This window comes from Caloenas nicobarica, chromosome 4 (assembly GCF_036013445.1).
Source record: "Caloenas nicobarica isolate bCalNic1 chromosome 4, bCalNic1.hap1, whole genome shotgun sequence".
NCBI classification, from domain to species: domain Eukaryota; kingdom Metazoa; phylum Chordata; class Aves; order Columbiformes; family Columbidae; genus Caloenas; species Caloenas nicobarica.
The window spans coordinates 51,848,552-51,876,334 of NC_088248.1; the positions used below are offsets into that span (position 1 = coordinate 51,848,552).

Consider the following 27,783-nt stretch of genomic DNA (forward strand, 5'->3'; position numbering starts at 1 on the left):
GCAGAGATAGTTGTTAATCTGTATTTTTGTAAATAAATTACAGAGGCTGTTAAGTGAGTTTGGGATCCTCTTGGGGTAGATGGTTCAGAGTTGCGCCTCGCTAGCTGAAGTGCTGGGAGATGCTGAGACCTGGAGAGGGGTTAATTTTCTGCCTTTGTTAACACCCATGGGTGCTACACCAGCTGGGTGAGGCAGGGGATGGGGAGCAAGCGCCTACAAGGGAGATGTTAAAGCGCCATGGTTTGATCATGCTGCTCTTGGCTTTTGCCACATCTCTGTGCTTGTGTGTCCCATGACATCTGAATTCTGACTGGCCTGTGAGAAACAGCAAGAAATTTATGCTTTTGCATTATTTTCTCTTGTAATAGACATTGTAATAGCCTTGTAGGTGGCCAAGACCTGTGTTGTATAGCTAATAATTGCAAGAGAAGACTCTGAGGTCATAATAAAAAGAAACTGTGTCCTGACTGAAAACTTAGCACTACTCCAGAGAAGCATTTTTATCATGCAGTGTTAACAGTTATGGCCATTAGGTGGCAATATGAGCTTCTAATATTCAAATCCAAATCTAAATTATAATTTGCAGTCTTGAAAGCTTACTGAAGGGTATAATGTTTTTCTTTTTTTTAGGTATGTCCTTGATGATCAATACACAAGCTCCTCAGGGGCTAAATTTCCTGTGAAATGGTGCCCCCCAGAAGTTTTTAATTATAGCCGATTCAGCAGCAAGTCAGATGTCTGGTCATTTGGTAAGACATTCATCACTGAAATAAAGCACTGTTCTTACATTTTATCAATAGCAGTTAAGCACTAGTTTATTGGAAGGATTCAGATGTGAGGGAAGAAGCTCTGAGAAATGATTTGCCATGGTTCTATGCTTGCATGAAGTTCCACAGAGATCTTTAGATTTGTTGCTTATTAAAACCCATGCTACTAGAAGATGTTTTCAGCGATGATGTGTGGACGCTTTCTAGAATATGAATCTCAGACTATTTATCTATCAGAAATCCTGAGCCCAGAGCTCAAAATACACATATTTTTAAGAAGTTAATTGTGTGTTTTCTTAATATTTACTTTTTTTTTTTAGGTGTCTTAATGTGGGAAGTATTTACAGAAGGAAAAATGCCCTTTGAAAAAAATTCAAACTATGAAGTGGTAACGATGGTTAGCCAAGGGCATCGTTTGTATCGGCCCAAACTAGCCTGCAAGCAGGTGTATGAAATGATGATGATGTGCTGGCAGGAGGTATATACTTTTTAATTTTTTTTGTCTTTGAATTGAAAGAAAAGGTTAATCTAACAACAGCAATTAATCCCTATTGCAGCATTATGATTGTATCCAGTTCTGTCAACTATTCATGTGTTTACTGCTAAGACAAAGATCTCCCTCTGGTTTGCAACTGAACTAGAGCTGTGATAAGAAAAATGAGCAAGGAAATTTCTATGAAATAAATGGACTGTCAGATTAAGAATGCAAAGGCATTTAGTAACAAAATGGAATAATTGCTAGATCTGTGCTGGTCTTGATTATAGCTGCATACAAATACTGCTAGCAAAAAGATTAAGTCAGAACGGTCTGGAGATGGAGAATCTGATTTTATATTGCCTCAGTTTATAAATCATTACAGAAACATGCCAGAATGACAGAAAATATTTTTAAAGGAATAATTCATTACCTGATCATAAATTATACAAGAAATATAGATTAAATTTGCTGTTGAATCCAAATCCAAGGTTTGTAAAGAAAGATAAAAATACACTGTACTGTTAATCCTTCTAGCCCAGAAAGATACTGACTGTACAATTTTCACAGAGGTCAAAGGGGCAGCAAACCCAAATTTAATACTTTACCAACTACATCAGTATAAAACAGTTCTTGTATTATTAAAGCAGAAAGTCTCTAAGAGGATAGATGCAGTTAATGAGGCGCCTCTAATTTTGAGAGAGCAATTGAGGAAACCAAAAATAGAAAGAGCTACATGATTTATTTCTAGTTAGTCTTTGCCACAGGGGGTGCTGGGCAAAAACTGCTCGTTTCCAGTAATAAAGATGACATACTGTCTGCTGCTTGTCTTGTAGGAGAAGGTGCTGGAACAGAGAGCAATTAGTCATCAAACCAACTGGTGGAGGTCTAAAACTTGCAAACCAGTTGGTTTATGCAGCAAAAAATACATTAAAAACAACAGTGCCTTGGAGGGCTCTGGAATGACAAATACATCTGTAGTTCAAAAAAGCTGTTCATGGGAAACAGGAAAGAAAAGATCATTAAATTTTATTCATATTTGGTAACCTGCTTGAAATGGTCATTAAAATGGAATAATAAATTACCTGGAAGATAATAAGTTATTTGTAAATGCTCTTTGGATATTAATATGTATTTATGATTTATATGAACATCAATGAATTGATTAAAAATTTGTTGATTTCATAAGGGGTTATTAACAATAAAATCCAAGCAGTCATCACATGGGAGAGAATGGATCTTTGTTTGCAAACAGGACACAAGTAATGGCAAGATATTGTCAATCTCTGTCATAAAATATTATTAGGTACTTCAGTCCTCATTTAATGAATCTATTAGTGATTTGTAGGGGGAATTGAATACCGAGGCTTCAAAATTCAGCAGGTGATACAAATCTGATAAATGGGCTGATAAATTGAGGAAAAGTGCAAGTTACCCAGACATCCAGAAGATGCAAAATTAACTGTGTGAACAAGGTCTGCCAAGAGGCTACCTCAGTGTATTGCCATAATTAAAAAAAAAAACAAACCCAACAACCAAAACAATACAAACACCCCCCCCAAAAAAAACCCCACAACCAAAACAAACCAAAAATCAATAGGATGTTATGATGCATAAGGAACTGTATGGAAAATAAATTAAGGATGCCATTGCATAAGTCTGTGGTGCAGTCTCGTTTTGGAGTCCAAAAAATAATGTTGAAGTAGAAGTCGTTTCAGGGAATGACACTCAGTTCTTAGGAGCATGAACAACTCGTGTAAAGAAAGATGGAGAAATTCATTGGGGAAGGTGGGGATGGGGCATAAAAATGAAAAAATGTAGAACTATGTAAAATAATGAATTATATGAAGACTATAGTCTGGCAACACCTAGTCATGTATTTTCAAAGAGTAAGAAAAAAAAAGTGACAGTGATACTTACTGAGATTAAGCAACGCATCCAAAGTCTACACAAGGAAATATTTTTGCATGTCACATCTAATGAAACAGTAAATTCATTGCCACTGAATGTTATCAAGACCACTAATATATCAAAATCAACACAACTTTGCTGCTTTCTGATCATAGCTGTACATGCTTTTATTTTTAGAAGCCAGAGGGACGCCCGACTTTTGAAGACTTGCTTCACATGATCATTGACATTGCAGAGGGTGAAGATGCTTTCTGAAAAAAGACAACAAGTGCAGGAAAGATGCTACTTTCCAGACATGTGGCTTCACCATTTCTTTCTAAAGGCTGCTGGATGCTGCTAAAAATCATGGGGAACCTGTAACATCTGATCCACTCCAGCACAAGGAGAGTCTTACATGATGTTGGGGAATGAGCACAGTATCTTCAACAATACTTGCCATCTCTATATGTTTGCTGAAAAGTCAGCATTGCATAGCTGGCACGTTGAGCTGTTTATGGAGGAAGAGACAGAATGTGGCCAAAGCTGAGGAGCCTAATTTGTATTTACTGGGTTGGGCTCATGTACATACAGTCCATGTTTCTGAGTTTCTCTTTACCCAGCCATTAGTATTAGTAGTGATTTGCATGCTTAAAAATTGAAAGTATCTATAAATAGCTATTTACTGACATAGAAATGTTTCCAGATATTCTCCAGGAACGTGATGGGTGTTTCATGACACATCAGGAACACAAAATATGTCTCTTTCATTTGCACATGGTAGGTTGTTAACAGCACAGTCTTCAGTTTAGTGTAACACTCAAAAATCCTTGCTTCAGAACTGGGCTGTGATGTTCCCCAAGCCGTTCTAGGGTGTTTGGTCAACCAGAGGCCTCCCAGGGTTAGTCTTGATGTTACTTGTGAAAATAAGTCCAAGATTCAGCATAACTGGCTGTCAGTGTACCATAGTACCTTGCTTTGAATTAATTATAAAATAATTTATATGCTGTATGTATTGTAAATATATATATTCCATGCTCTTATTTATATAAAGTGTTTTTCTCTTGAGATTTTCAAGCACAAGTTTGTCCTACCTTCACTTACATACACAACTCGATACATAGGGTTGTAAATGAAAGTAAGTGTGCTCTCAGATGTGTTTAAGGAGGGCTCCTCTTTCTGTCTCTTATCTGTATGCACAGTGATCTCACCTTTGTGTCCTTACCAGAAAATGTCATACTACAAGTGTGTGTAAATAAAATGGATGTTAACTATTGTTTGGAACCAACTAATGCCTTGCCAATAACTTACCGTCAATGCATCATAAGCTAAACTCATTGTTCATGTGAACGTTGTGTTATCAGAGTCCGTGTGTGTATATATATATACACCTGTGTATGCACGCTGTCCTAAATACATACAGTAGTATTCTCTTTAGAACTTGTGTGCCTTTTCCCTTCTGCTAGAGGCTCATGTCTCCACAGCTTTGCTGAAGCCTGTTTCGGTTAAACTGACATTGTGTCAGTGGATGTGAGGAGTATTTGCACTTCAGTTTTGCTGTAGCTACCTCTTGGGTAACTCTGTTTTATATATATATGTGTGTGTATATATATGTTATTTTTTTAAAAAAAAAATATTTTTGGTTACTTATGTAGATTGCACAAAAACTTTTAAAATTTTTTTGCAAGTGTGCAGAGAGGAATATGGTGAAGTTTATTTCCAGTAAATTATTAAACATAACTATAGTTAGCTTAACACATTCCATCATTGCTGCGTTTGAATATTTCTGTAATCAATTCTGGACATTCTTTATCTAAACATTTATGTTCAAAAGGAGGAAGCCTCTTGTTTCTTGGTAGAAATGTTTTCCTTTTCTCATGCTACTCCATTGAAAAGTTACAAGCTGTCAGAAAGTGTTTAAATTGCTATTTCCTTTTTCTTAATGACAAAATCTCAGAAGGTTATTGCAACTATGCAAACAAACCTGTCTAAGTGTTGAGTCCAAACCACTACCCAATCACTACCAACTGCATCTATTGTTAAAAGGGAAAATCCAGGAATACCTAGAAAAAGGAACATGGACGTTCTAAGGTAAGCAAGCCAAGCTCATATTTTCTTCCCTAACTGCTCCTTTGCACCCCAGTTTCTCAGTGGAGACCCTGCAAAGTATGGCATTAGCAACACTTTCAACACTGTCATGAGGAATTCTACAGTTGTAAGTAATGTTTCCCTTAAGGCACAAATTAAGCATAGGAAAATCAGGAGATTAATATTTTCGAATTAACCTTAAACCTGTCTCTATACAATAATTATATATTTTTTATTAATTTATATGGTAAAAACACATGCTAACTGCTGACTTTTGGCAGCAGTTTCCTCACAGAGATGAGTGCTTTGGATCTGCCCCCTTTGCCTGCCTCTTCCCAGTACTTGAGGATGGTTTCTGCATAACTTGCCATTGGGTTTGATACTTACTTTGTATGCCTGGATCTCTGAGGCACCTAGTTCTTAGATGAAAGCGTTTTTTATAGTTGAATGAAACCTTGGGTGGTTAATTTTGGAAAAGATCAGAGCACATCTGGAGGGAGCTGTCTTGCTGACTCTCCTGATGCAGCTTGAAATACCACACCATAGTTATTTCTGGATGCACTTGCTCATCCTTAACCAACTTCAGTCCTTCCCCTTTTTGTTATAACTATTCTTTTTTTTTTTCCAAATATTGGGGTCAAAAACCCATCTGAACAGAACCAAATGCTGTAATTTACATCCACTGTATTTTTTTCCCTTTTTTAAAAATAAATACTTAGCCCTACTGGTTACAGTTTAATATTTTTTTTTCCTGTAAAATGTATGTTAGAAAGCAAACACTTTTTTAATCTTTAAAAAACAACAAAAAAGTAGATCTGAGACTAGTGTCTAGTCTGTTTGGAGTTATTTTTTAAAAAACACAAAAGGTAAGTAGGTGGGGTCAAGCAGTATTTGTGGTTTACCATGTTTTGCGTCAGAGCGAAGAGCTCAGCTAGGGCTGTTTTACTGGCACAACTGATGAACAGAGGTTTGCATTTTCATTTGAATACAAGAGGACAGACATGATTCTTTCTACCTGTAAGTAAACTGGGCCTCATATTTTCATCTTGCAGTTTTGTTTTGTGCAGCTGCAGTGTACTTGGCAAATGAGCTATTTATTGCCATAAAAATACCAACCAGTTTTCTTTTGTGCTGCTCAGATGATCTTTGTTCAGACTTGCTTGTCTTGACTTTCAAAATTGATGCTCAAATATTAATCCATTTTATGTTAGATTCAGCAAAGCAAATACTTTTACATACAGATAGGGAGAGATTCCTGCATGCTGTCCTTAAAAGTATGTACAGCATAGACGTGAATAAAAAAATGGGTAGAACTAGAACTATCTTTCCTCCAGAGCAGAATTAAATCTTGGGAAAAACAGCCTCAGCTTGCACATGTGAAAAGCTGAAAGCTTGTCTCTTAAAGTATTTTTAGAAGCAAACTATCATGTGGCTTCCTACTAGATTATTGATTTTCTAGTACTGTTGAAAACTGACAGATATACCAGATCACAAGGCGTACTGTGTATTACAGTAAAGATTTGGGCTTGATGGGTGAAGCTGAGTTTGTAGTGTTAACCTGCTGCCCCTGCTGCAAGAGCAAGAACTTTGTGCAAGTCGTAGACTTGGACTACAGCACTTTAGTAGTGCCTTAAGAAACAGTGAATCAGAAAAACTCAAACCAAGAAACCCACAAAATAATAAAATTATAAAATGCAAATTATAAAAATTAACCTCTAATTGGTTGCTTGTATCTTTGGTACTACCCCAAGGCTGCAAATTAGAGGGGGTTACAACCAAAGGTAGGAGGAAGATTGCACATACAAAGGGATGTGAATTGGCCATCTGTACAGACAGTGTCATCAACCCAAAGCATAGTGCTGGGTGTTGTAGGACTTTCTCAGGACAGCTACTGGCAGTGACGGACAGTCTCAAAGGACTGGTGTATTTTCCCACTCCCTTCTCTGTTTTCATGGGACTATCTTTCAGCTTCTCAAGCAAACAGCTGTTCCTGACAGCTGTCCATCTTTTTCTTCTTCCTTTAGCATCCCACCTGTTCCGTTGTGCACAGATAAACTTGTTTTCAGGCCTCTTAAATTGATTCTCAAAATGTCAGCTGCCAATTTTTAGGCTATTTGTGATGCTCACTTCAACACCAGTTTCCTAGTATTTCCACTTCAATCCACATGCTTCTCTTGCCATGATCTTTTATTGTTTCAACACTCTGTATGCTCAAAAGTCTAATTTTGGGCATCAGAATTCGATAGGCTATCACAACTCTGTGCTAGTGTTGGGATTCCTATCTATAAACCTGTCATCAGGGATATAGTATGACACTGTTTTAAGTAAAATTGTCTTCCTCCTAATGTAGTCATTTCCAGAAAGAAAAACACATGAGCATTGAAATGGGCTACATTTTTTTCTGTGTTACATTATTTGTAGAATTGGCTGAACTTTGTCTGAGGTTGCAAGCTTTCATCAGAATTGGAGAAACTGAGGAAGAAAGATTCAGCAAATTCTAGGTTCAACAGCTCAAATGCTCTCTGGTTAGATTTTAAGCTACTGACTTTAATTGCTCCATGATGACTTACCCTGAGGATCAAAGCTAAGTGTGTTTTGGTAGCTTATGTTTTCATAGAACTCAGGGAAATGTGGGCTGAGAGTTCTAGCAGAACTGCAGATCCTGGAGAAACCTTCCTTCCTGTGGATTTAAAAGAAGCAAAATTTGACCATGATTTCTGGAAGTTCTGGGAAAATTTTTTATTATGTAGGAAACAGAGAAGTGGGGCTTAAATATAGTGATAGGTCCATAAGTACTTCATTTTAATAGACTTCAAAAATAATTTGCTGTTAAAAATTATGGGATAATTCTGTTAGCCTGTATTTCTTGATGTCCTGTCCAAGCAGTCTGTCATTCATAATATGGTCTTACTGGTGTCTCTGTTATCTTCAAAATAGGGAAGCCAAAATATTATTTCCTCACTGAAGCACAACTCTCATTGATACCATCACTGATTCATTTTTAATTTATGAACTTTTCAATATGGTTACGTAAGTTATGGACCAGAGGGTTCAAGGCCTGCTAATACATATGTGACACTAACATTTTTTGACAAATCCAGAGTGTTTTGCTTAAGAAGATGTCCTTGGTCCAAAATGGAAGGAAATCAGAACCGTTCCATTTATTTCAGTGATTCGAGTGAGGGTGTATCAGAAAGGAAAATCAAGAAGAAATATTTAAAAGAATGAGTGAATTTTAAGAATCTATTTTCAAGTTCTTATTTGCATTTTAAAAGAGAGCCATCTTTTTACATTAAAATGTAATGTTTTGAAAATTATTATTTCTTAGTTTGTGTGATAGCTGTTGAACAGAAGAAAAGAGAAGGGAAGGAAGAGCTGGAGTCCGGGCAGGGTGTGTGCAGCTGTGAGAAGCTTCAGGCAGGAAACGCTGCCTTCCTGTACCACTGCTGCACCTGGGGGTGCAAACGTCTGCCCCGGCCGCTAGCAGAAGGTCAAGATGCAAGACAGTTTCATCAAATTGTTCGTTCTGTGTATCAAAGCTTCTACCATTTGCAGTGTTGGCCGAGTCTTTCCAAAACAGCACCGCAGAGCAGCTTTGGGCCTTTCTGTAGTGAGTTATGAACTGAAATACCATTATTTTAATCAAAAAGAGAAAAAGTGTTGTGCAAGAAGCTTACCTGTTGACTAGGGAGGCTGTAAAATGCATAGATCAATACATAGGTCTTTGCCTCAGATGCTGAAATTCCAATCCATCAGGTCAAAACTTCCTGACTTAATTAAATTTAACTAAAGCAGGACTTTAGCTCCTCAGGACTGAAGGCCTTGATAATGCTTCCCAACAGACCTGACAAATTTCTAAACAGAAATTAACAGCTCGCACTGCTATAATTTATCCTTTTATTAATTTTTACCAAGTTAATTCCACAAGAGCTCTAGGAGTAATGCATGGACAAAAGAATTTTGGAAGTGATGAGGTTGCCAAGAACATATTTGTAAAGGCAGGTTTGTTTTCAAAGAGGTGGAAGTGCTGCTCTTTAGGATGATAAATATCTGCTGGATTAATAGGCTGTGATTTGACACTTAAAATACTCCAATAAGGAGAATGACTAGGAGCAAACTTTGCAGAACTGTGCAAAGTTTGTGCGGCTCCTCAGGACCCAGCAATTCAATTCAATATGGGCTTATCTGGCCCATGGTCTTAGTTTAATCTGAGCCTTCACTTTTCACCTGAAGAATTTGGTCGTATTTTGTGATCTTTAATTGGTTAGACATTCCAGTCTTAGAAAAATCACTCACCAAATGGAGAATGTGTCCCAGGAAGCATTGTAGTTAAAGCTTTAACCTAAACCTTTTATGTGGTTCCATGGACAGGACAAGAGATTAAATACTTCATATCATATATGCTTGGGCTGTTTTTAAAAAACATCACATACATTCATTTATTGCTAATTGCTTTTAGTGCAGTAAAGGGAGAGTCAAACATGAAAAGCATCCATTAACAGAGCAAGTCTGAAAATCACTGAAGGCAAAAAGGATTCCTGAACTTATGGTATAAATTTGTTCAAATCACTGGGCTCATAAAGAAAAGCAAGACAGAAATTACACATCTATAACATAGGTCTGAAGCCCTTGCTTTTGTGCTAACAGCCAAATCTTTAAAATATTATTAGTTCATTCTTTCATCACATTGAAACTCTGCAGTGCTGCTTCTAAATATTTCTTGTAAATGTTCTGTAGGAGAGCAAGTTGTCTAATTAGGAATAATAAATTTAATTAGACTAAATGGTTTAATCAGAAGTAGACAAGCTTTCAAAGGTCTTATTCCTTTTTTTTGCATATCACTAAATACTTCATAAGGACTGATTAAACTCTGTGGCACTGCCCGAAGTAAACGAAACCCAATATTTTTTTCATCCATGGTGTTCATCGTTTATGAAACACAGAAGCTATTATAAAAAGACACGGGAACCTAACACAATCTAGGTAAGGGAACAAACACAGTTCCTTTCCAAGACATTTGGGAAGATGTAGTAAGTAGCGTGTAATTTTAAACCACCATTTTTCTAATGAAATTGCTATAACTTCTACAAAATACAGTACCTGCAAGACCATGCTGTCATCCAATATGCTTCCAAGGCACTAATTAAAACTGCTTTAGAGACACTCACCCCTTAATACTGTGACACTACTTTACTCTTTAATTAATATTGGGGGGGGGGTGGGGAACAAAAAGCAATGGTAATAAACCAGAAATAATTCCCAGCTGACTTTTTTAAAGTAATTTTAAATTCCAAGCTTGTGTTTACCTGGAACATGAACAATTTCAACGCTCCAGTAAAACAATGCTAGAGACCATGTTCAGACAAACTTCGGCTACTATAATTTTAAACAGCTGAGGGACAGTTTAATGTACACTGGAAAATTATGCAGCAAATAAATTGCATTGACCATATCTTTTCAGCCTTGTTTCTTTAAAGAAAATTGTCTGTGTCAGCTGTCTTGAGTGTTTGTAATCGCTGTATTTTGCATAGCTGTCAGTGGAAACTTTTATCAAACAGTTGATAGTGTCTTCTGATTAGTGTAGGCTCGCCAGCTTCCCACGCAATAGGTTCTTTACAGGATGCAACAGTCTAAGGGAAATTGCCCCATGACTTTCAAGATAAATACTCTAACCAAAACACATATGAGACACGTCTCTTCCTCCTTCAGCTAAGAACCAGTTTTGGTCTTATCTTTCTGACATCTAACATTCTCCCTTCTTTTATTAGCACAAGATTTGCTAAGTTAGGTATGTCCATAGAGAAAATAATTACATTTCAATTGCATAGTAAGGTTGCTTCATGTTTTGAGTGCTAGGGTATGTACCTGCAACACACTTGGCTAAAACGTTGGTAACGGACATTGGCAAAAGTCTTACAGAACACAAGAAGGGACGTCTTATTTATTCCAGGCTGGATTAAGTCATTAGGGTCAACAAACCAAAAACGCCATGAGAGAAAAACAAACTGGTGGGAGAAAGACATACCTTATGAAAGATAAAACAACAAAATACCGAGACCAGGGATACTCAAATAACTTTCAATACTCAAACAACTTTCAAATAACTTTCTGAGGCCCCCTTTTGTACTATGACCTCTGTGACAGAGAAAACTCAAGACTCATTGGAGTAGGATGCAAAGTTGATTTTCTGTCAGTGCAGCTGAACATGACAGGAGCTTTGTCTCTGCATGTCTGGCTCTCATGCTTCCTAAGAAAGCACAGAGACTGAGCCTGGCCTGCTGCTGCTGCCGCTGCCCTCCCATGGGTGACGTGTGATGGTGAGATGGTTCGGGGAGCCCACCCAGCAGACAGCGATTCCTTGCTGGTTTAGTGTGATGTCTCACTCTGTTGGAGATGAGGTGAGCAGCAGTGCAAACGGAAAGGGGATGGGACCATAGGTGTCACAGTTTGGCTTGAACTGCTGTGGGAACACAAGTAGGTCTCAACCTGAGCAGAAGTGGACCAGAGCGGATGTCAACTGTTTATTTACCTTGTTCAAATCTTAATGCCTTCTGACCTATTTAATACCATATCCTCTCTGCTGCTCATACAAGATATACTAGATAGATTTCTCTGTAAACGTATGACACATGTGATGATGCATCCAATGTATTTTTCTCAGGGTTATCCATCACTTGGCACATAAGTGTAAAGCACTTCTTTGGTAGCATTTAAACCTGGGCTAATGCATCTGTTCTATTAATGGCTGCAACAGAAAAAGGAAAATCACTATTAACTCAAAGAATTGAATGTATCATGTCTCCTTTAATAAAACCTCACAATAAGAAAAAGCTTGTAATTCCAGTGTGCTTTTGTATTTGGCTCGAATGATGTAAATATTATGTTATTGCTGAAGGAGACAGTCCCCCATCTCCTGTCCCTGACGATACTCTCATCCCCTACATTGCACTGGTTAGAGCTTGCATGGGGTGGTGTAATCAGTCAGATTGGTACTGATCTGACTGACAAGGTCTTTTTTTTTTCCTTTGTGATTTAGCGAGCTGATTTAACTCATTACATGGCCTCATAATCGCTAAGACGTAAGGGAGACAGTGGGAGAAAGTAGATGGGGTGACAGGAAAGGTCTTCTGTCTTTGGTGAATGCAAATTCAGCCTCAATGATTTGCTAGCTATCTCACAGCTAGACAAAGCTAATAATGGGGCTAAGCACATATGGTAGTCCTTAATTCTGAAAGTTTTGTAAACAAACAAACAAACAGGAACACTGCAAATATGGAAAAATGTTCTTGTTCACAGATCACACCATCCAGTCTGTTTTCTGCTGCTGCTGTTGCTGCTGCACAGTGCAAAAAAGGTATGTGAAATGCTTAAGCTTTTCAGCAATGAGGGTGATCAAAATATCCCTCTGTTTTCAGTAGAACAGCTAATTGTACAGAAGTTTAAAGACACTCAGCCCTGCATATCCCTAATGAAGGAAGGTATATATATCCATGAATGGTTTTATGTGAATGTTTACAGATATGTATTCAAACAAATAATTCCTGTTTTTCAAAATCAGAGCAATGAGAACAAAAATGAACCTGGACCCTGATACTGGCCTGGTGACCCAGTACTCAGCCTCACAACCAGACACTTTCTATGCACCTTCTTGGAAGTGCAGGGTAAGTAACATTTTGGCAGATGAAAAGAAAGAATTGAGGTGGTGTGCTATATGGTGGCTCAGTACCAGAACAAGCAGAGGAGTAACTAACTCTTGAGCATGTAAGGTTCTTCGTTGCCTAAAAACTACAAAGGTATCTGAAGATTCATATGGATGTAAATGCAGGACCATAGTGAGGTTTCCCAAGCTCTCTGTCATGGACAAGGTAGTTCCTTCTCCCTGTTTTGGGTTCAGGTGATGGAGGTGGGAAGAGTGGGCAGATGCAAGCTCGCCTTGCTCAGCTGGCATGTGAAACCTCAGTTTTACTAGATTCAAGTTGAATTAATCCAAGTTTTCAAAGCATTACCTGAACCTAACCTGATGCAGAAGAAAATGATTATGTTCTGCCAATTTTCTAAGAAAGTCTGCAGTGCCCTCCGTGTTAATTCTACAGATAAATGGCCAAACATTCCAGACATTGTAACTCCTCTGGTTTCAATCCTGCTCTACTTTTACACCAGCTGAGAAGTTATCCCAGTATTAATACCATGTAGAAATCACCCCAGTTAGTTAGATAGCTTGTACTTTCCACTGTCATTTTGGGTCCAACACCAAACCACTCAACTCAACTCTAAGTCTCACTGTTTTACAAGTGATGAGGTGATAGTGCTTTACAAGGGGAAGTAATGACCATGATAAGTTCCTTTTAGTTACTGAGATGGCATAATACAAGGGCAATTAAGCAAGAAATAGTAGGGAGAAAAGACTAATTAAGAAAGATTTTTTTTTTCAATAGCGTAAGAAGAAATTGCAGTTAAAGAACAAGCCGTTACCTCCTCTACCTGCTGAGGCCTTGGAAGACTACACAAAAAAACCCAGAGTTATTGCACTGTATGACTTTTTTGCTAGAGGGCCCTCGGATTTACCGCTCAAGAAGTCAGAAGAATACATTATCCTCGAACAGTATGATCCCCATTGGTGGAAGGCAAGAGACCAACATGGGTGAGTGGGCATCTATTTCAGCCTCCCTACACAGAAAGAAAAACACCTAAAACAACCCCTGCAGAAGCAGGCAGATAGAATGGGACACACGCAACAATTTAGAGACAGGTTTGAAAGTGTTCAGCTATGTACGAGGCACATGAATTGACACAGGCAAGCTTTTTGGCAGTGTTTGGCTCTCCAGGAATGGGTGGGAGATCTAGAATCTATTAGGAATTCAGAGTTAAGTCTTAGGCTCAGAAATCCCTGAGCAACACAAGGATGTTTGAGGATCATGTGAATGACTGGCTCTGAACCATGTGCAAATCCAGCTTTCCATACCTCAAGTGCTTTACAATGCAGTGTATATGTGTAAACACTTCATAAAGACCATAGAGATTATTGAGACATGTGTCTGAAACAAAATCCCTGATCAAAAATTTCAGGATGTTTTAGAGAGCTAGATAACTTCAGTTAGGATTCTTTCCACATTTATATTTGTTTCACGTTGTTCCCCTTTCTCCTTTGCATTTTCATCACTGTATCCTGTACTCTGATGCTGGGAATGGTTATATGTTATATAATAACTGTCTCCTTTTCATTCAAATTTCTCCTTTAAATACTTTAAAATTATTTTCTCAATTCATATTTGCAGTGAGAGCACACTGATGATTATTTTGTATATACATGCAAGCACACACTTTATACTTCATATAAAACTTTATATAGGCTAGAAATGGAGAGGGTGGCTTCCGATTCAGAAGAAATATCAATTTGTTATACCTTTTCTTTTGATTTTACTCGAAAATTTTCATTAACATGCTGCTCTCAGCACTCTATAAATACTTATCCCAGCTGACCTCTTCATTTCAGTAGCCATCCACAGTTGTGGGGCAGAAAAATTGTGCCTGGGATGAAAGAACTTTGACTCCTATTGAATTCCCACATTGGGATTCAGTATCCAGTGACATAGTCTGTAGTCTAAGGAACTTCTGTAATTCAACAAAAGGAAGATGTGTATCTTAATCCTATTAATATTTTATATAACACTGTAACATTATCCCCAATGTGTTGTTTCAGGAATGAAGGTCTAATTCCCAGCAACTATGTTACTGAGAACAAGAAGAGCAATTTAGAAACATATGAGTAAGTACCCTTGAAAATGGTAATCATGCTTTCTTTTCTAAAAATGGATTGCAGCAATACCTTTTAGTACTTGATCCTTCCATCCTTATTAGACAAGAACAAGTGCTTATCAAAAGCTCTATTTTTTCATCACAAAACATTACTCTTACAATTAATTAACCATTTTGATTTAGAACTATTTGCTCAGAGAGTATAACATGAAGTTACAAAGAGTGAGCTCTTCAACAACATTCATTTGCATAAATCATAATGTCAGAATCCAGATGTTTCCTATTTCTGTAGGCCCACTACATAATGCTTCTATATTCTGATCTCTTCCTGTTGTGAACATGTAATTAATTGGGTAGAAGATAATTCCAATTACCTCAACCTAATTTACTGGAGAGAAGAGCAAAATTCTGCAAAATTCTAGAGAAGAGAGGCCATATGCAGAGAGCAGGACTGTAAATTTCATCACGGTTTGGTGTAACTCTTTCCTGAGTTTTCTTTTGTTTGAGCTCATGTTTAATAACCATGAATAGGCAAAGAGTTGTCACATTTACAGTGGTCTAATAAAGTCATTCCAAATTAAGAGATCTACAACAATAGTTCTACTCAGGCTTTTGGACTTGGAATAGTGCAACTATTAAGATGGATTACTTTTGTGAAACAGAGCAAATACTAATTCTTACTGACTGAAATTAAAGGATAGGTTGTCTCCTTGTTGCAGGTGGTACTGCAAAAACATAAACAGAAGCCAGGCAGAACTTCTCTTACGCCAGAAGGTAACTCAGCTTATACAAAAAGCTAATGATATGCAGAAAGATCTATCAGCAGAGGCATTAAGAGCATTACCACAGTGAAATCCAAATCTGTTTGGTATGCAGTAAGGGCGAGAGTGTACTTTAAACAAAAAGGCTTTCTAGGGTACACATACAGTGCAGACTATCCAGACGTGGCAGAGTTTTAAGTTGTAGCCCCAGCAAATTCTGTGTAGATTTTCCATACTAGATAAATTGAATTACATGCCATTTACTGTGCTTATCTTTCGAATGAACCACTGAAGTCTGAAATCCATATAGTTAAACAAGTGAGGTTAGCAGAGCTTAACAAAATCCTCGTGTCTTCCTTATGAACAGAGCAAACAATCTATAATTTGTTCTAACTTCTGTCAGTTACCTAAGTGCCCAACTCAGCTAAACTCATCAAGTCTTTGCTCAAGGACTAACAAAAGGCTTGGGCAAGATGGACAAGAGAAGAACATCCTAGATAGAATTGATTTACAGTATTTTTTCTAGTGATTTGTACAAGCTGAATTTTTAATAAGTCAAAGAATTTTCACTACTTCTCACTGAAGAGTATAATTCACCTTAAATTTTTAACTCCAACAAACTGTTTGGCACTTAGTATTTTCTCTTGGTTAATTTTTCTTTGCTACGTACCTGACTATCAATTACTGTTCTCTGCTGCTTTATCCCTCTCCTAAGTAGTCATAGGTATTCCACAGAATCTGGTAATCAGCTGGAAATCCCATCTCAAGGGAGGTTTATTAAAGCTCAAAGCAGAAAATAACTCTATTTGAATTTCTTTTCAGTCTAAAGAAGGTGCATTTGTTGTCAGAGATTCAAGCCAACAGGGACTTCTTACACTATCCATGTATTCGCGGGCTAAGGGGTGAGTTGCTCTGAATTGTTAGGGTTTGAATCAAGAGGTGATGGAAGAGTTTCCCTGAAGTAGAATAGGTTGGAAAGGCAGTGCACAGGAGCAGGGAACCACTGGGGTGCTGTTCATGCAGGGTTAATTACCCTGGGTGCAGAAATGTCACCCGTAGGCAGTGACTCTGGGAGTCAGGGTGCAAATGTCCTGCCAAGACAAGACTAACTGCACTCAAATCATCTGTTGTGAAAGCTGTGCATTCCACCCATGTAATGCAGAGGTTAAGGCTGTACATTTGCATCTTCTTGCCTCTGTTTTACATGAAGTGCCAGGGCTGCCACAGCCTTTGGCCACTGCACCGAACCGCTTCCCTTCTCTGCAGAGTCTGCACAATGGAAATTCATCCCAGGCTCTGCTGTCCCCAAACTTCTCCTGTTTTTCTCCTAAAATCACCTCACCTCCTCACTGCACAGTTTTAGTTCTTCTGCCAGAGGACTGCGATGGGACTCACTTTTCCCCCACATCAGCAGCAATCACCTACAGCGGTGACTGATCCCATCTCAAGCTGCCTTATACCCCTGTCCTTCAGCCCTCCTACATCCTCCTGCATCAGTGATGTCTGCTTTACTTCTCTCCTTCTAAGAGGAGCAAGGAAAAGGCATTGCTGCTGCACCCTCTTCATCTCTCCCTCTCCAATGGAAAGCTGGAGTGAGCCCTCCCTGCTTCCCGCTGTGCTGGGCACAGGCTCATGTTTGCAGTAGGGTACCAACCTTCAGCAATCACCTCCAGCCTGAAAAGTAAACTTAGTTTCTTCATTTTGTCTCACAGAAAGCAGGGGTAGATGGGCAGCAAAATATGCAGAAAGCAAGAAAGAGATAATGTGGAAAAATACAGAAAAGTAAATGCATCAAATAAAAGCTCCAGTCAAGAGCCTTTGGAGAAGCAGAACAGAAAATTAAATCTCACAGTATACATATCTTTTTAACATATTGGGTTTGAAGAGCATTTTAATTTTAAAAGCTTAGATTCAAAGAAATGCTGAATTGGGAGGAACAGCTGTTAAGTGCTACAGCTGTGTCTTTTGGATGCAATGATATGAGGCTACGCACTTGTACAATGAAAACCATTATGCAGTCTCTCTGAAAGCTAGGAGAGACATCCATTCCAGGAGGCTTTTTTTTTTTGATTCCCTGAAATATTATCCCAGCTACACACAGACATTTTAAGTAGTTATATCACAAGTTTTCAGATTTTTCTGTACATTCTTTCCAAGTAAACTTTAATGAGATATCTAGCATAAGTTATTTTTACTGAAAATTATAATCCTTTGTTGATTTCAGAAGTCATAGTGGAGACATACGACATTATCAAATTAAGAAAAACCACTTGGGACAATATTATGTAGCAGAAAAATATCTCTTTTCATCTGTTCCTGAACTCATCGAGTATCATCAACACAATGCTGCAGGTAATGCATATAAGGTGATGTGGCTTTCTAACTAATGATTTGAAGCTCCTCAGGACTTTGAGAGATTGGAAATCACTCTTCCTCTAATACTTTCTGTGTGAAAAAAGAAACAAGTTTTTCTATTGCTAACAAATTCGAACATGCCATGATCCTTTCTGCCAAAGTTGTAGCTGCAGTCTGTGTGCATATACCATAGGGGAAGCAAAATTATCAAACTCATCTGTATGAATTAAATGAATTTTACAAAGCTAGAAGCCTAACATATTTACCTGCTCTATATTCTGTTGGTTCATCTTTGACTGAATGTGACTTGTATGAAATCTGATCATAATTCTTGCCTTGTCCACAGTGACGTGCATGCATGCAATTTAATAAAAGCAGGAGCTATGCTATGCATCAGAAGGCAGCATTTTACTGATTTTGACAAAAAACCCCACCCCACAAACAATTAAAAGCAGAATTATGGAGCACAAGAACTCTCTGACACTGCTTTGAAGCCTATCAGAGTTAGACGCATCTTGTTGGCTGATAGCAGCCTTTTATTTAGCATTAGAAAGAAACAAAAAATGAAAAACAAAAGACCTTCATCTCAGTTTTGCCTGGCATTTTAATACAGTATAAAATGTTTTTACCCTTCATACTAGTGAGGAAGGAAGATACGGGAATGTACAGAGCCTTTCACCTGAGAGACAGTTGTAGGAGATCCATCAAGCAGAAAAGGACCTGAAAGTAACAGTGGGAAGAATGAATGAATGCAGGGAGTCCTAGGTGAGCACAGTGAGCTAGCTTGAAAAAAGCAAAGTGTTTAGCTCCTTTGCATTTGTAGAAAATGAACATAAAGTCAGGTTGCAAGGAGATACACTTTCCAGGTGAAAAAGCAGGAAAATAGCAAGGGAGGAACTCCCTGGTTCCATTGGCTCATGAATTCAAAGAGAATGGATGACAGACACAAAAATATTTTTTCCAATGGCAAAAAATCCTGAGAAGTCATGCTGGAAGAGACCACTTAGGTAGGTGATGTAGTATTGTAGGTTAATGGTTGGACTCTATGATCTTAAAGGTCTTTTCCAACCAAAACAATTATATGATTCTATGATTCTATGTAGAATTATTTAAGATTGCTAACATTGTAGAGACAAGCAAGACTGTCACTTTTGGTTGCATGAAAGTAAAGATACTTCTGTAGTCAGGGCACTGTTGAACAGTCTTCCTCCATTTCTTCTCACTGTAGTGTTTTATCCACACAAGCTGTAAGAAAAAGTAACTTCAAGAAATAAGAAATGTAAATCCAATTTGAAATAGTTTTCTTTCAGAAGACGTTTGATGTAGCATACTTTAAAATGGAGAAATTTGTCAACAGAATATTGTTGGTTTGTCTCCCATAGGTCTTATCACTCGTCTCCGACATCCAGTTGGATCAGCTGATTGTTCTTCACCAGCAAGAGCAGGATTTAGTTACGGTAAATTTTTTATCTTGTTTTGGTGGAGGTTTAGGTATCTGTTTAGGCAACTATTTAGATCACATTCACCCAGCTAATAATTAAGTTGTACGTGTGAAATTTCCCAGTAATAAGAAACACATAAACAGTCACATATTCTCCAGAAACACACTCAGTTCCTCACAAGGTGTCAGAACCAAATAAGACACCTGACTGGAGTCGTTCTGTTCAGTGACTGTTGTGCTTTTCTTACAACCACCAGTGCATTTCAGAGCTATCTGGACTTTTCTCAGTTGGCTTAAGACTCAAATATGCATTTAAAAGCTTTTCAAAGGACATTCAATTTATTTAAATGCTTAGGAAATTTATTATTATTTATGGGGAAGATTTTCTTTGTCAGTTCTGCAAGTTTCAGAAATAATAATGAAATCTTATATAGTATTATAGAAAACAAGCAATAAATGCCAGTTTTGTGTATATAGATCAGGAAGTACCTTCCAGCTGATAATAGGAACCTCCAAAACCTCACATTCTACAAGCTGTAGAATAACATTCACATATAAACATATATCAGCATGTGGAAATTTTCAAATATTTAAAACTCATGCTATGGCTTATGAACAGGTGTGATGTTTCGCTGCATGTGTTAGCTGCAAATAAGCCACGTCTCCTGGAGTACGGCTCAGGAAAGCTGACCTAATTATTGTAACGTCTTGGGTTGCTTTTGTAGAGGAGTGGGAATTAAACCCATCTGAACTGACATTCATGAAAGAACTTGGGCGTGGGCAGTTTGGAGTCGTTCAGCTGGGTAAATGGAAAGCAACCATAAAGGTTGCCATAAAATCAATTAATGAAGGTGCAATGTCTGAAGATGATTTCATCGAGGAGGCCAAAGTGATGATGTAAGTATGACAGCTATTGTATCTGACAGTTGACATTGAGATGACCAAGAAATAAACATAACCTAATTCAATTTAAAACAAAGACACAAACCAGTTTAATGAGAATGGTGGATATGCAGGACAGAAAAGCTGATATAAAGGTCTGAATCAGGCTGATGCAAACGCTCGCCGCACACATCACCAGACTCTTTCTTTACAGCATGCACTGCTTCATGCTGTGGAGCTCAATGGGGAGTAAATGTGCTCTTAAATAAATGTGGTCCTACAACTACTTTTTCACCCATAATTCAGTGCCCTTAGGACAACTGGCAGAGCTCATACCTCACTAAAGCTTTTGAGAAACTGTATTACCATTTTTGCTAATTTTGCAAAGTATCCAGACTGGGTCTTGGCACAGCCCAGAAGAGAAGAATCCTTGCAGGGTCATGTCCCCTGCCTGAAAGCCAGGCATAACTAGACATTTCCATTTCACATCATCCAAATCAAGCTTTATAACTGCTGCATTTATATAACTGAAGAACAATTACGAATTCAAAGAGTGAACCTTTTGGAAGAAATTGTAGGCAGAAATGTGTCAGACAGTGGAACAACCCTGAGGCCAGTAGAAATGAATAATTTTATCAAGTACTGAAAGTAGTTTTCAGAACTAGCTACCTGCCAAGGAGAAATGCTAGCCTGTCTAAAATGTGATTACAAACAGGAAGCTCTCCCACCCAAAGCTGGTCCAGCTTTACGGAGTGTGCACACACCACAAGCCTCTCTACGTCGTGACTGAATTCATGGAGAACGGCTGCCTGCTCAACTACCTTCGGCAAAGGCGAGGGAAACTCAGCAGAGATGTGCTGCTGAGCATGTGTCTCGATGTGTGTGGAGGGATGGAATACTTGGAAAGAAATAGCTTTATTCACCGTGATTTAGTAAGTACAATGGATTTTCTGAGGTTCTTGGTAAATACTGCCAGCACAGAACATGCCACTGCATTCTGTAGGGCACTGATGTGTCCTGCAAGACTTCAGCCCTGCCGGATCTAATAAGACAACAGTGTCTTCCTGGCTGTAAACCAAAACTCTTTAGCTGTCCTTTTGTCCATGGAAAGTTGGAAAAACTACTTAGTAATTGAGAGAAGTCAGAGAAAATTGGGATATTAGCATGGAGCGGGCTGGTGTTAGGACATCCCAGCACAAAAGTATCATGCAGTGATCACAACAAACCCAAAATTGCAGCACTACAAAAGGCGAGCAACAATGAGGATATTACTTTTTTTAACAAAATAGCAGAATCTTTTTCTATCTACATTTTTTCTGCTCCCTGACACTGGGATATATGAATGGCTTTTCTTCCCTACGTCTCATAGACAGAGAACCACAGGAGAGGAGCTTGTTTCTTTATTCTCTGCTTTTTTTTTCAATGCTCACATCTGGATACAGAGAGGATATCTTCCTGCTCTCCTCTCTAGCTGCCTGAAGAAATGTAAAATCTTGACAGTTTCCAAGGATTTCCTGAGTTCTGTAATGAAAAAGTAACAAAACATTTTAAAAACTTAACATTGACTGTCCTAATGCTAGTGTTCAGGAAAACATCTACTTGAATAACTAGACTCAGCAGCCTAATATTTCTTTCACCATGCAGGAATATGTAAAAATATTGTAAATCACACTACAAGCATTTAATTTGATATATGTTACATATGTGCAACTACTCAGTAGTGGAATATGTTCACTGACTCAGAGCCAGAAATCCACTTATATTTTTGAGCAAGACACTCATCTCCTCTTAGAATACAAATGGTATGAGCTGAAACAAAAATAATCAGCTGCTGTATTTTTCTTAAAATGTTTTAGCACAGATTTCAGATATGTTTTTCTCATTTTTCCCAGGCTGCAAGAAACTGTTTAGTCAACGCGGAGCACGTCGTTAAAGTATCTGACTTTGGCATGGCAAGGTACGAGGACATTGACGCAGGTTTAGTGAGTACCTGTACTCAGTCGTCTGCAGCATGAGCTTGAGTTAGCCTGATTGCTTGCTTCATTGATTTGGGGAATCCCTCTGTGGTCAGTTTTTGAATTCTGATGAAAATTATAACGCCGTTTAACTGTTGTACCATGAACTGGATGTCGTGTCCTCCTCTTGTTATTGGTGAGTGTAAGACAGGCAAACCAAGTGCCAGGTAGACTTCAGAAGTGTTTATGGACAGAGAAAGGCCCCTGGTGCACAGGGCTGCCAGAAGCTTGAAGAAACAAGTTCACCAACTTTTCTGAGAAGCAGGGAGGGCAGAAGGTCCCTAGACACAGATGCGGGCAGCGGTGCTGACCTTTCAAGGCGGCAGCGGCTGAGCAGGTCGGGCAGGAAGCGTGACGTGCGCTGCTCTAGCAGGGAAGTGGTTTTTCTGCTTAACGAGAAGACCAGCCAAACATGGAGAAGGAGACCAAAATGCATCCTGACAGGCCCGGGCCAGAGAAACGTAGCTCTGCCCTCATAGACTCCCCCCCGAGGATGTGCTATATTTTACAGCTGAGCTGACCGAATGACCCGCTGCTACCCAAACGGTTTGTCTCACTCCTTCCTTCTTTCCCCTTGCAAGCCCAGCAGAAAGCTCTACACTTCTGTGTTTTACTGGCCACTTTTTCTGCTGGATTAGCAGACCGAATCGGCTCGCTTTGGAGGCAGATGAGCTTGAAAGGCAGTGCATGGCTTTGAGCAGGAGGTGGTGGTGACATTCACCCTGCGGCTGCAAGTCAGTAAATCAGCACAGCCACGCTGCTTACCTTTCCCCCAGGTTTTGCCTCCTATTTCTAACCTAAGGATTATAACATCCCAGCAGTTCATAACTAAACCCTTATTTTTCAAAAGGCTGGCCCATATCATGGCAGTGCCCACTGGTCGCACTGCTCCCCAAAAGGGCAAGGTCAGTATCAGGGGTCTGGCCTCATCCAAATGCACCAGAAAACACAGTAAGAGATCAAAGGGCTGTCAGGGTCCGGTCTGAGAATAATGGACCCAAATGGCTCACTGCTGCCAAAAAGTGGAGACCAGTGGTGCGGCTCTAGGACAGGCACTCACCACAATCTTATTCAGAGCTCACACGACTGCCACTCCTGGTTATTTTGTACTGTTATTTCCCGTGTTCCTTATCCAGAAACCTCTTGTTTTTCTGTGCCTGCACCAAAATAAGGGAGACAAAGACATGATTTCTCTGAATGTGAAAGGTACTTTAAAAGGTGCCTTTGTGTTATACCTTCCATGAGGATAAATGTTACGTAGTTGACAATTGTAGCCTGTAGTTCCTGCTCAGGAACATTAATACTGGGAAAATGTGCACAGAGCTTGTATGTAGGTAGAAATCAGCCTAACAGCCTTTCAAAATGTTGCTCTATAGCTGCCTGCACTGGGCACACAATTTCATCTTAACTGGGAGGTCAGCTTCTCTAAGTTAGGGCAAAGATAATTACTTTTCCAGTGCGCCTGCAAGAGCTGTTGCCTTCTATGTGATGAACGTTTCTTTCTGTGTTGCTTGTGTAACAACATGCCAGAAATTACATCTGTGAGATTTGGCAGTGGATTCCACCCATCAGTTAAAAAGTGTAGCTCTCTGCCAGTAGTGTTTGAGTGCGAGTGTTTGAAAAGGTGGACTCTTTTAAAAAGAAACTAGAATTATTTATTGCTGCTGGTTTTTCTGCCCATGGTGTAGGGATCTTTCCTATCAATATATACCCACAAGATGACAATAGCAACCATCATGTCAGTCTTACAGGGCATATTAAAATGGTTTATTCTAACATACTTCTCATGAACAATTCAAGTCATCCATTTTAACAGAAATCTCTTTAAGTGCATAACTTCAAGAATGGGTATCTGTGTACATACTAAAGTAGTGATACCATTTCTTTGTTTCTAAATTGACACTGTATATTTATGGAATTAAAAACCACCTGTGGAAATGTTGCCAGAACTGCTTGCCATTTAACTGTCATTCTGTTATTCTTTAGGTATGTCATTGATGATGAATATATCAGCTCTTCAGGTGCCAAGTTCCCAGTCAAATGGTCATCTCCTGAAGTCTTTCATTTCAAAAAATATAGCAGCAAATCAGATGTCTGGTCATTTGGTGAGTTGATTAGGTTAATGTGCAACATATAGTGCTTCCCTAAAACTACTGATGTGATTTAATAGTGTAACTTTTTACTGATACTACCTATCTTAAGCTTGTGTCCTTCCCATTTTTCAAATCTTGGCTGTATTGGATGAGTGTGTTTTTTAATAGAAAGGCTCTATACCTAAATATTAGATTTTGAGTGCTATGTGCATTCTTGGTATATGTCCATTAGCCAAGTATATATTCATCTTGGTTTGATGGACCGCCATCTTAGCTGACTTAAAAGAGAGCAGAATTCTATCAGTTGAAAATTATTTTGGTAGCCTGTCTTCATTCAGTTTATGCTGCCCATATTTTCGTGCAATACACAAAAAATCAAGAGTGGTTTTTGTGCTTGTAATGTTGTTAAATAGCTTATGGGTTTGGGGGTTTTGTTTCATCCTAAATATTTTGGTTCACTTCTAGGTGTACTGATGTGGGAAGTTTTCACAGAAGGTAAAATGCCTTTTGAAAGTAAATCAAATTCTGAAGTTGTCCATGAGATTTCTCAGGGTAACCGGCTTTATCGACCACATTTGGCATCACATACTGTGTACCAAGTCATGTACAGCTGCTGGCACGAGGTTTGTTTTCCTTTTTTTTTTTCCTATGATATTACTTTATTGTTAATTTGTAATGTAGCAATCTTAAAAAACTGAGGCATTAAATCCTTATTTCACATCTGTGACATCCTCTGTATCTCTCACTATGCTTTTCACAAACCACACTTAGGTTTACAAGCCTGTTTCTTTTGACTGATGCATCTAATAAGCACAAAGCAAACCATTGGTACAATAGGTCTAGACCACCCCTGGTTTTGAATACACCACTATAGTCTCGCTTCTCTACTGCATCAAATGTAATACCTTTTTCACACCTACATATCATGTGTAGCTTTCTCTAGCTCTGCTCTGAAAGACCCTGACACATTCCTATACCAAGTGGGTATGCCTGCTAAATGTGGATTTTAAACCACATTATTCAGGTGTACATCAGTACCTCTGTACATTACTACAGCTCCCAGGCTGTGCCTCTTTCACCCTCTCCGCAATGATTTAGTAATTGATGTTCTTTCTCCATTTCTCCAGCACTTATTTCTTTCTATATTGGTATCAAAACATTTATTTCATCAATTTCTCTGAGTAATCCCTTAAGGTCCCTCCTTCTCTAGTATCTACAGGAAACAAATCTTTAGTTTTAGACAAAAAGTACTTTCAGAAGAGCTTTGTGTGCAATGCATTCATGTAAACAGGCAGGCATACACTGAGAGTAGCAGGGGAACCTTGTTGCTACCATTGCCTTCTTTATCCTACATCTCCCTTCTTGCCCATCTTTTAACTCTATATGAAATTTTTAGGCACTGAGTAAAAAAAAGCTTAAGAGACTGAAATCTAAACTGCATCTAGTTTGCTTGTTTACTTCAATCATCCATTGGGATGCCAGCCAGTAGAGAGAGGATAGGAAATAATATATTTCTTCTCCTGTCTGCCATCACCCAGGAGTTTGTTCTGTACTGAGCTGCAATACATTAAGTGATACAACAGTGAAGATCTTTTTTCAACTGCTCAGGAAAAATTCCTGAGTGTCCTGGTTTCTTGAGAGGTAGTACTTTCCAGCAACCCATTGCAGGGGAGAAATCCTATAGGAATTCTGGTCCAGAATTGAAATAAAGAAATTCTATGAACGCATGGAAAAGTGGCTGTGCTCACATTGCTGATGTCATGAGGAACATTTTTTTTCCCCTCGTATGATAAACTTGATATTTTCTTCTGTATAAATAAAATGAAATGTAGTTTTTCAATGGTAGCTCATATGTTCTCAGAACCATCTTCTGAAGCCTGGTACTATCACTGATCAATCTGCTAATATAAATTTATCTACTGCTTTTATTCTCAGAAACCTGAAGGACGTCCTACTTTTGCAGAGTTAATAGAGACCCTCACAGATATAACAGAGATGGGATAACTGGAGATTTTACATTAATGTATTTACTGAAAAATTAGCATTAAGCATGTCAATAATGTAGCTGATATGGAAAACTTCAGCCTCTTACAGCAGTCTCCACTTAAACTGCAGTACCAGGATCCTACATATTGGAGCAGCTTGTTCAGACTTTGTCTAATTTTCACTCATTCGAGCAAGATACCACAGGAGACTAGTTCAGGACTCTCAAGGCTTTGTTTTCATGATTAGGAAGAAAAATCTGTCTGGAAAGAAGTAACCAAGCTTACTCTCCTTGTAGGCCTTTTTATTTATTCTTTTTTTCTTTTTTTTTTTTTTTTTTGGTCAGAGCTACACTAATTTATGTAACAGTATTATTAAATTATTTGGTACTCAATATGACTTATGCACTGGGTAATACTGATTGGCAGCAGCAAAAATGATGGAAGAACCTCTGATAAAGCTCTAGCTGGGTTATGTCTAAAGTCAAGCCCTTTTGCTGCAAAGCATCCAGTGCTGAAGAAATGGAGCAGTGGATTATTTTACCCAAACCTCTAACCCTGAATTTCCCAGTGTTGTCTCCCAATTCTCGCCTGCTGCTGCCTACTCAAACACCTGCACTTCCCTTAGTCCTCGCCTTGCAAGTGTCCAGAATGGTTGATTGACAAGTTAAAGCTGGAACCTGAAAGGAAAACGAAGTGCTTTGAATTAGTCTGGCTTAGAAAGATCCTGAGATACCTGATGTGGACAATGTCTGTAACCCTACTTGTTATGGTATTATTCGCTTTTAATTTTAAATCCTAATTTTTGTTGATACAAATATATTATAGAAAAGGTAGATGAAGTTAATAATTATTTAACATAGAATAGGGTCAGACCATTAGAAATAAATAGTTTTTTAAAAACGTGATTGAATTGTGTATTATTTATAGGTAAATACATCGTAATATTTAGTTTTATAGCATTTTGTAGACAAAATACTTAAAACCCACTAGCTGAAGAATTACTGAGTTCTGCACAATTTTTACTTTTCAAATTTAAAAAATAACTGCATCAATAAAATCTCAATATCTCAATCATCCCACGTTTTTAATTTCCAGAAGACGATGGCATCTTTGGGTCACATCCATTCCTGGCATTTTGATAGTCCCTTGGGAAAGGAAGTTCTTAATCCTATTGTTTGAACATTTAGGAGAACCTCCAAACAACTCTTAAGGCATTTCTGCTTCAAGTGAAGCATGATATCCCTATCATTTCATACAATCTGCTAGAAGAATTGCCAC

The 27,783-nt window shown here is 38.4% G+C and overlaps 2 protein-coding genes across 3 annotated transcripts in view; both read left to right on the forward strand.

Annotated features, from left to right (window-relative positions):
• Window positions 1-4,494, forward strand: part of TEC (tec protein tyrosine kinase) — a 53,022-nt gene extending 48,528 nt beyond the window's left edge. For both annotated transcript variants that reach the window (XM_065633301.1, XM_065633302.1), the window contains exons 16-18: window positions 631-749; window positions 1,088-1,245; window positions 3,331-4,494. In XM_065633301.1, coding sequence (XP_065489373.1) covers window positions 631-749; window positions 1,088-1,245; window positions 3,331-3,408 — 355 coding nt within the window. In that variant the 3' untranslated portion in view covers window positions 3,409-4,494. The remainder of the gene's footprint in view (window positions 1-630; window positions 750-1,087; window positions 1,246-3,330) is intronic.
• Window positions 4,495-12,497: 8,003 nt separating this feature from the next.
• Window positions 12,498-26,524, forward strand: LOC135988038 (tyrosine-protein kinase TXK-like). The gene is made up of 14 exons (XM_065633572.1): window positions 12,498-12,571; window positions 12,776-12,878; window positions 13,653-13,858; window positions 14,918-14,983; window positions 15,693-15,747; window positions 16,557-16,636; window positions 17,959-18,086; window positions 19,472-19,546; window positions 20,256-20,427; window positions 21,128-21,344; window positions 22,305-22,369; window positions 24,414-24,532; window positions 24,986-25,143; window positions 26,456-26,524. The coding sequence occupies exons 1-14, from the start codon at window positions 12,498-12,500 to the stop codon at window positions 26,522-26,524; spliced, it is 1,587 nt and encodes a 528-aa protein (XP_065489644.1).
• Window positions 26,525-27,783: the final 1,259 nt, after the last annotated feature.

Bases quoted from the DNA above. Each gene is read 5' to 3' on its own strand.
- LOC135988038 (XM_065633572.1), top strand. From the start codon at position 12,498: ATGTTCTTGTTCACAGATCACACCATCCAGTCTGTTTTCTGCTGCTGC. The intron at 20,428-21,127 runs GTAAGTATGACA...GATTACAAACAG, and splicing joins GAGGAGGCCAAAGTGATGAT to GAAGCTCTCCCACCCAAAGC. The intron at 22,370-24,413 runs GTACGAGGACAT...GTTATTCTTTAG, and splicing joins TCTGACTTTGGCATGGCAAG to GTATGTCATTGATGATGAAT.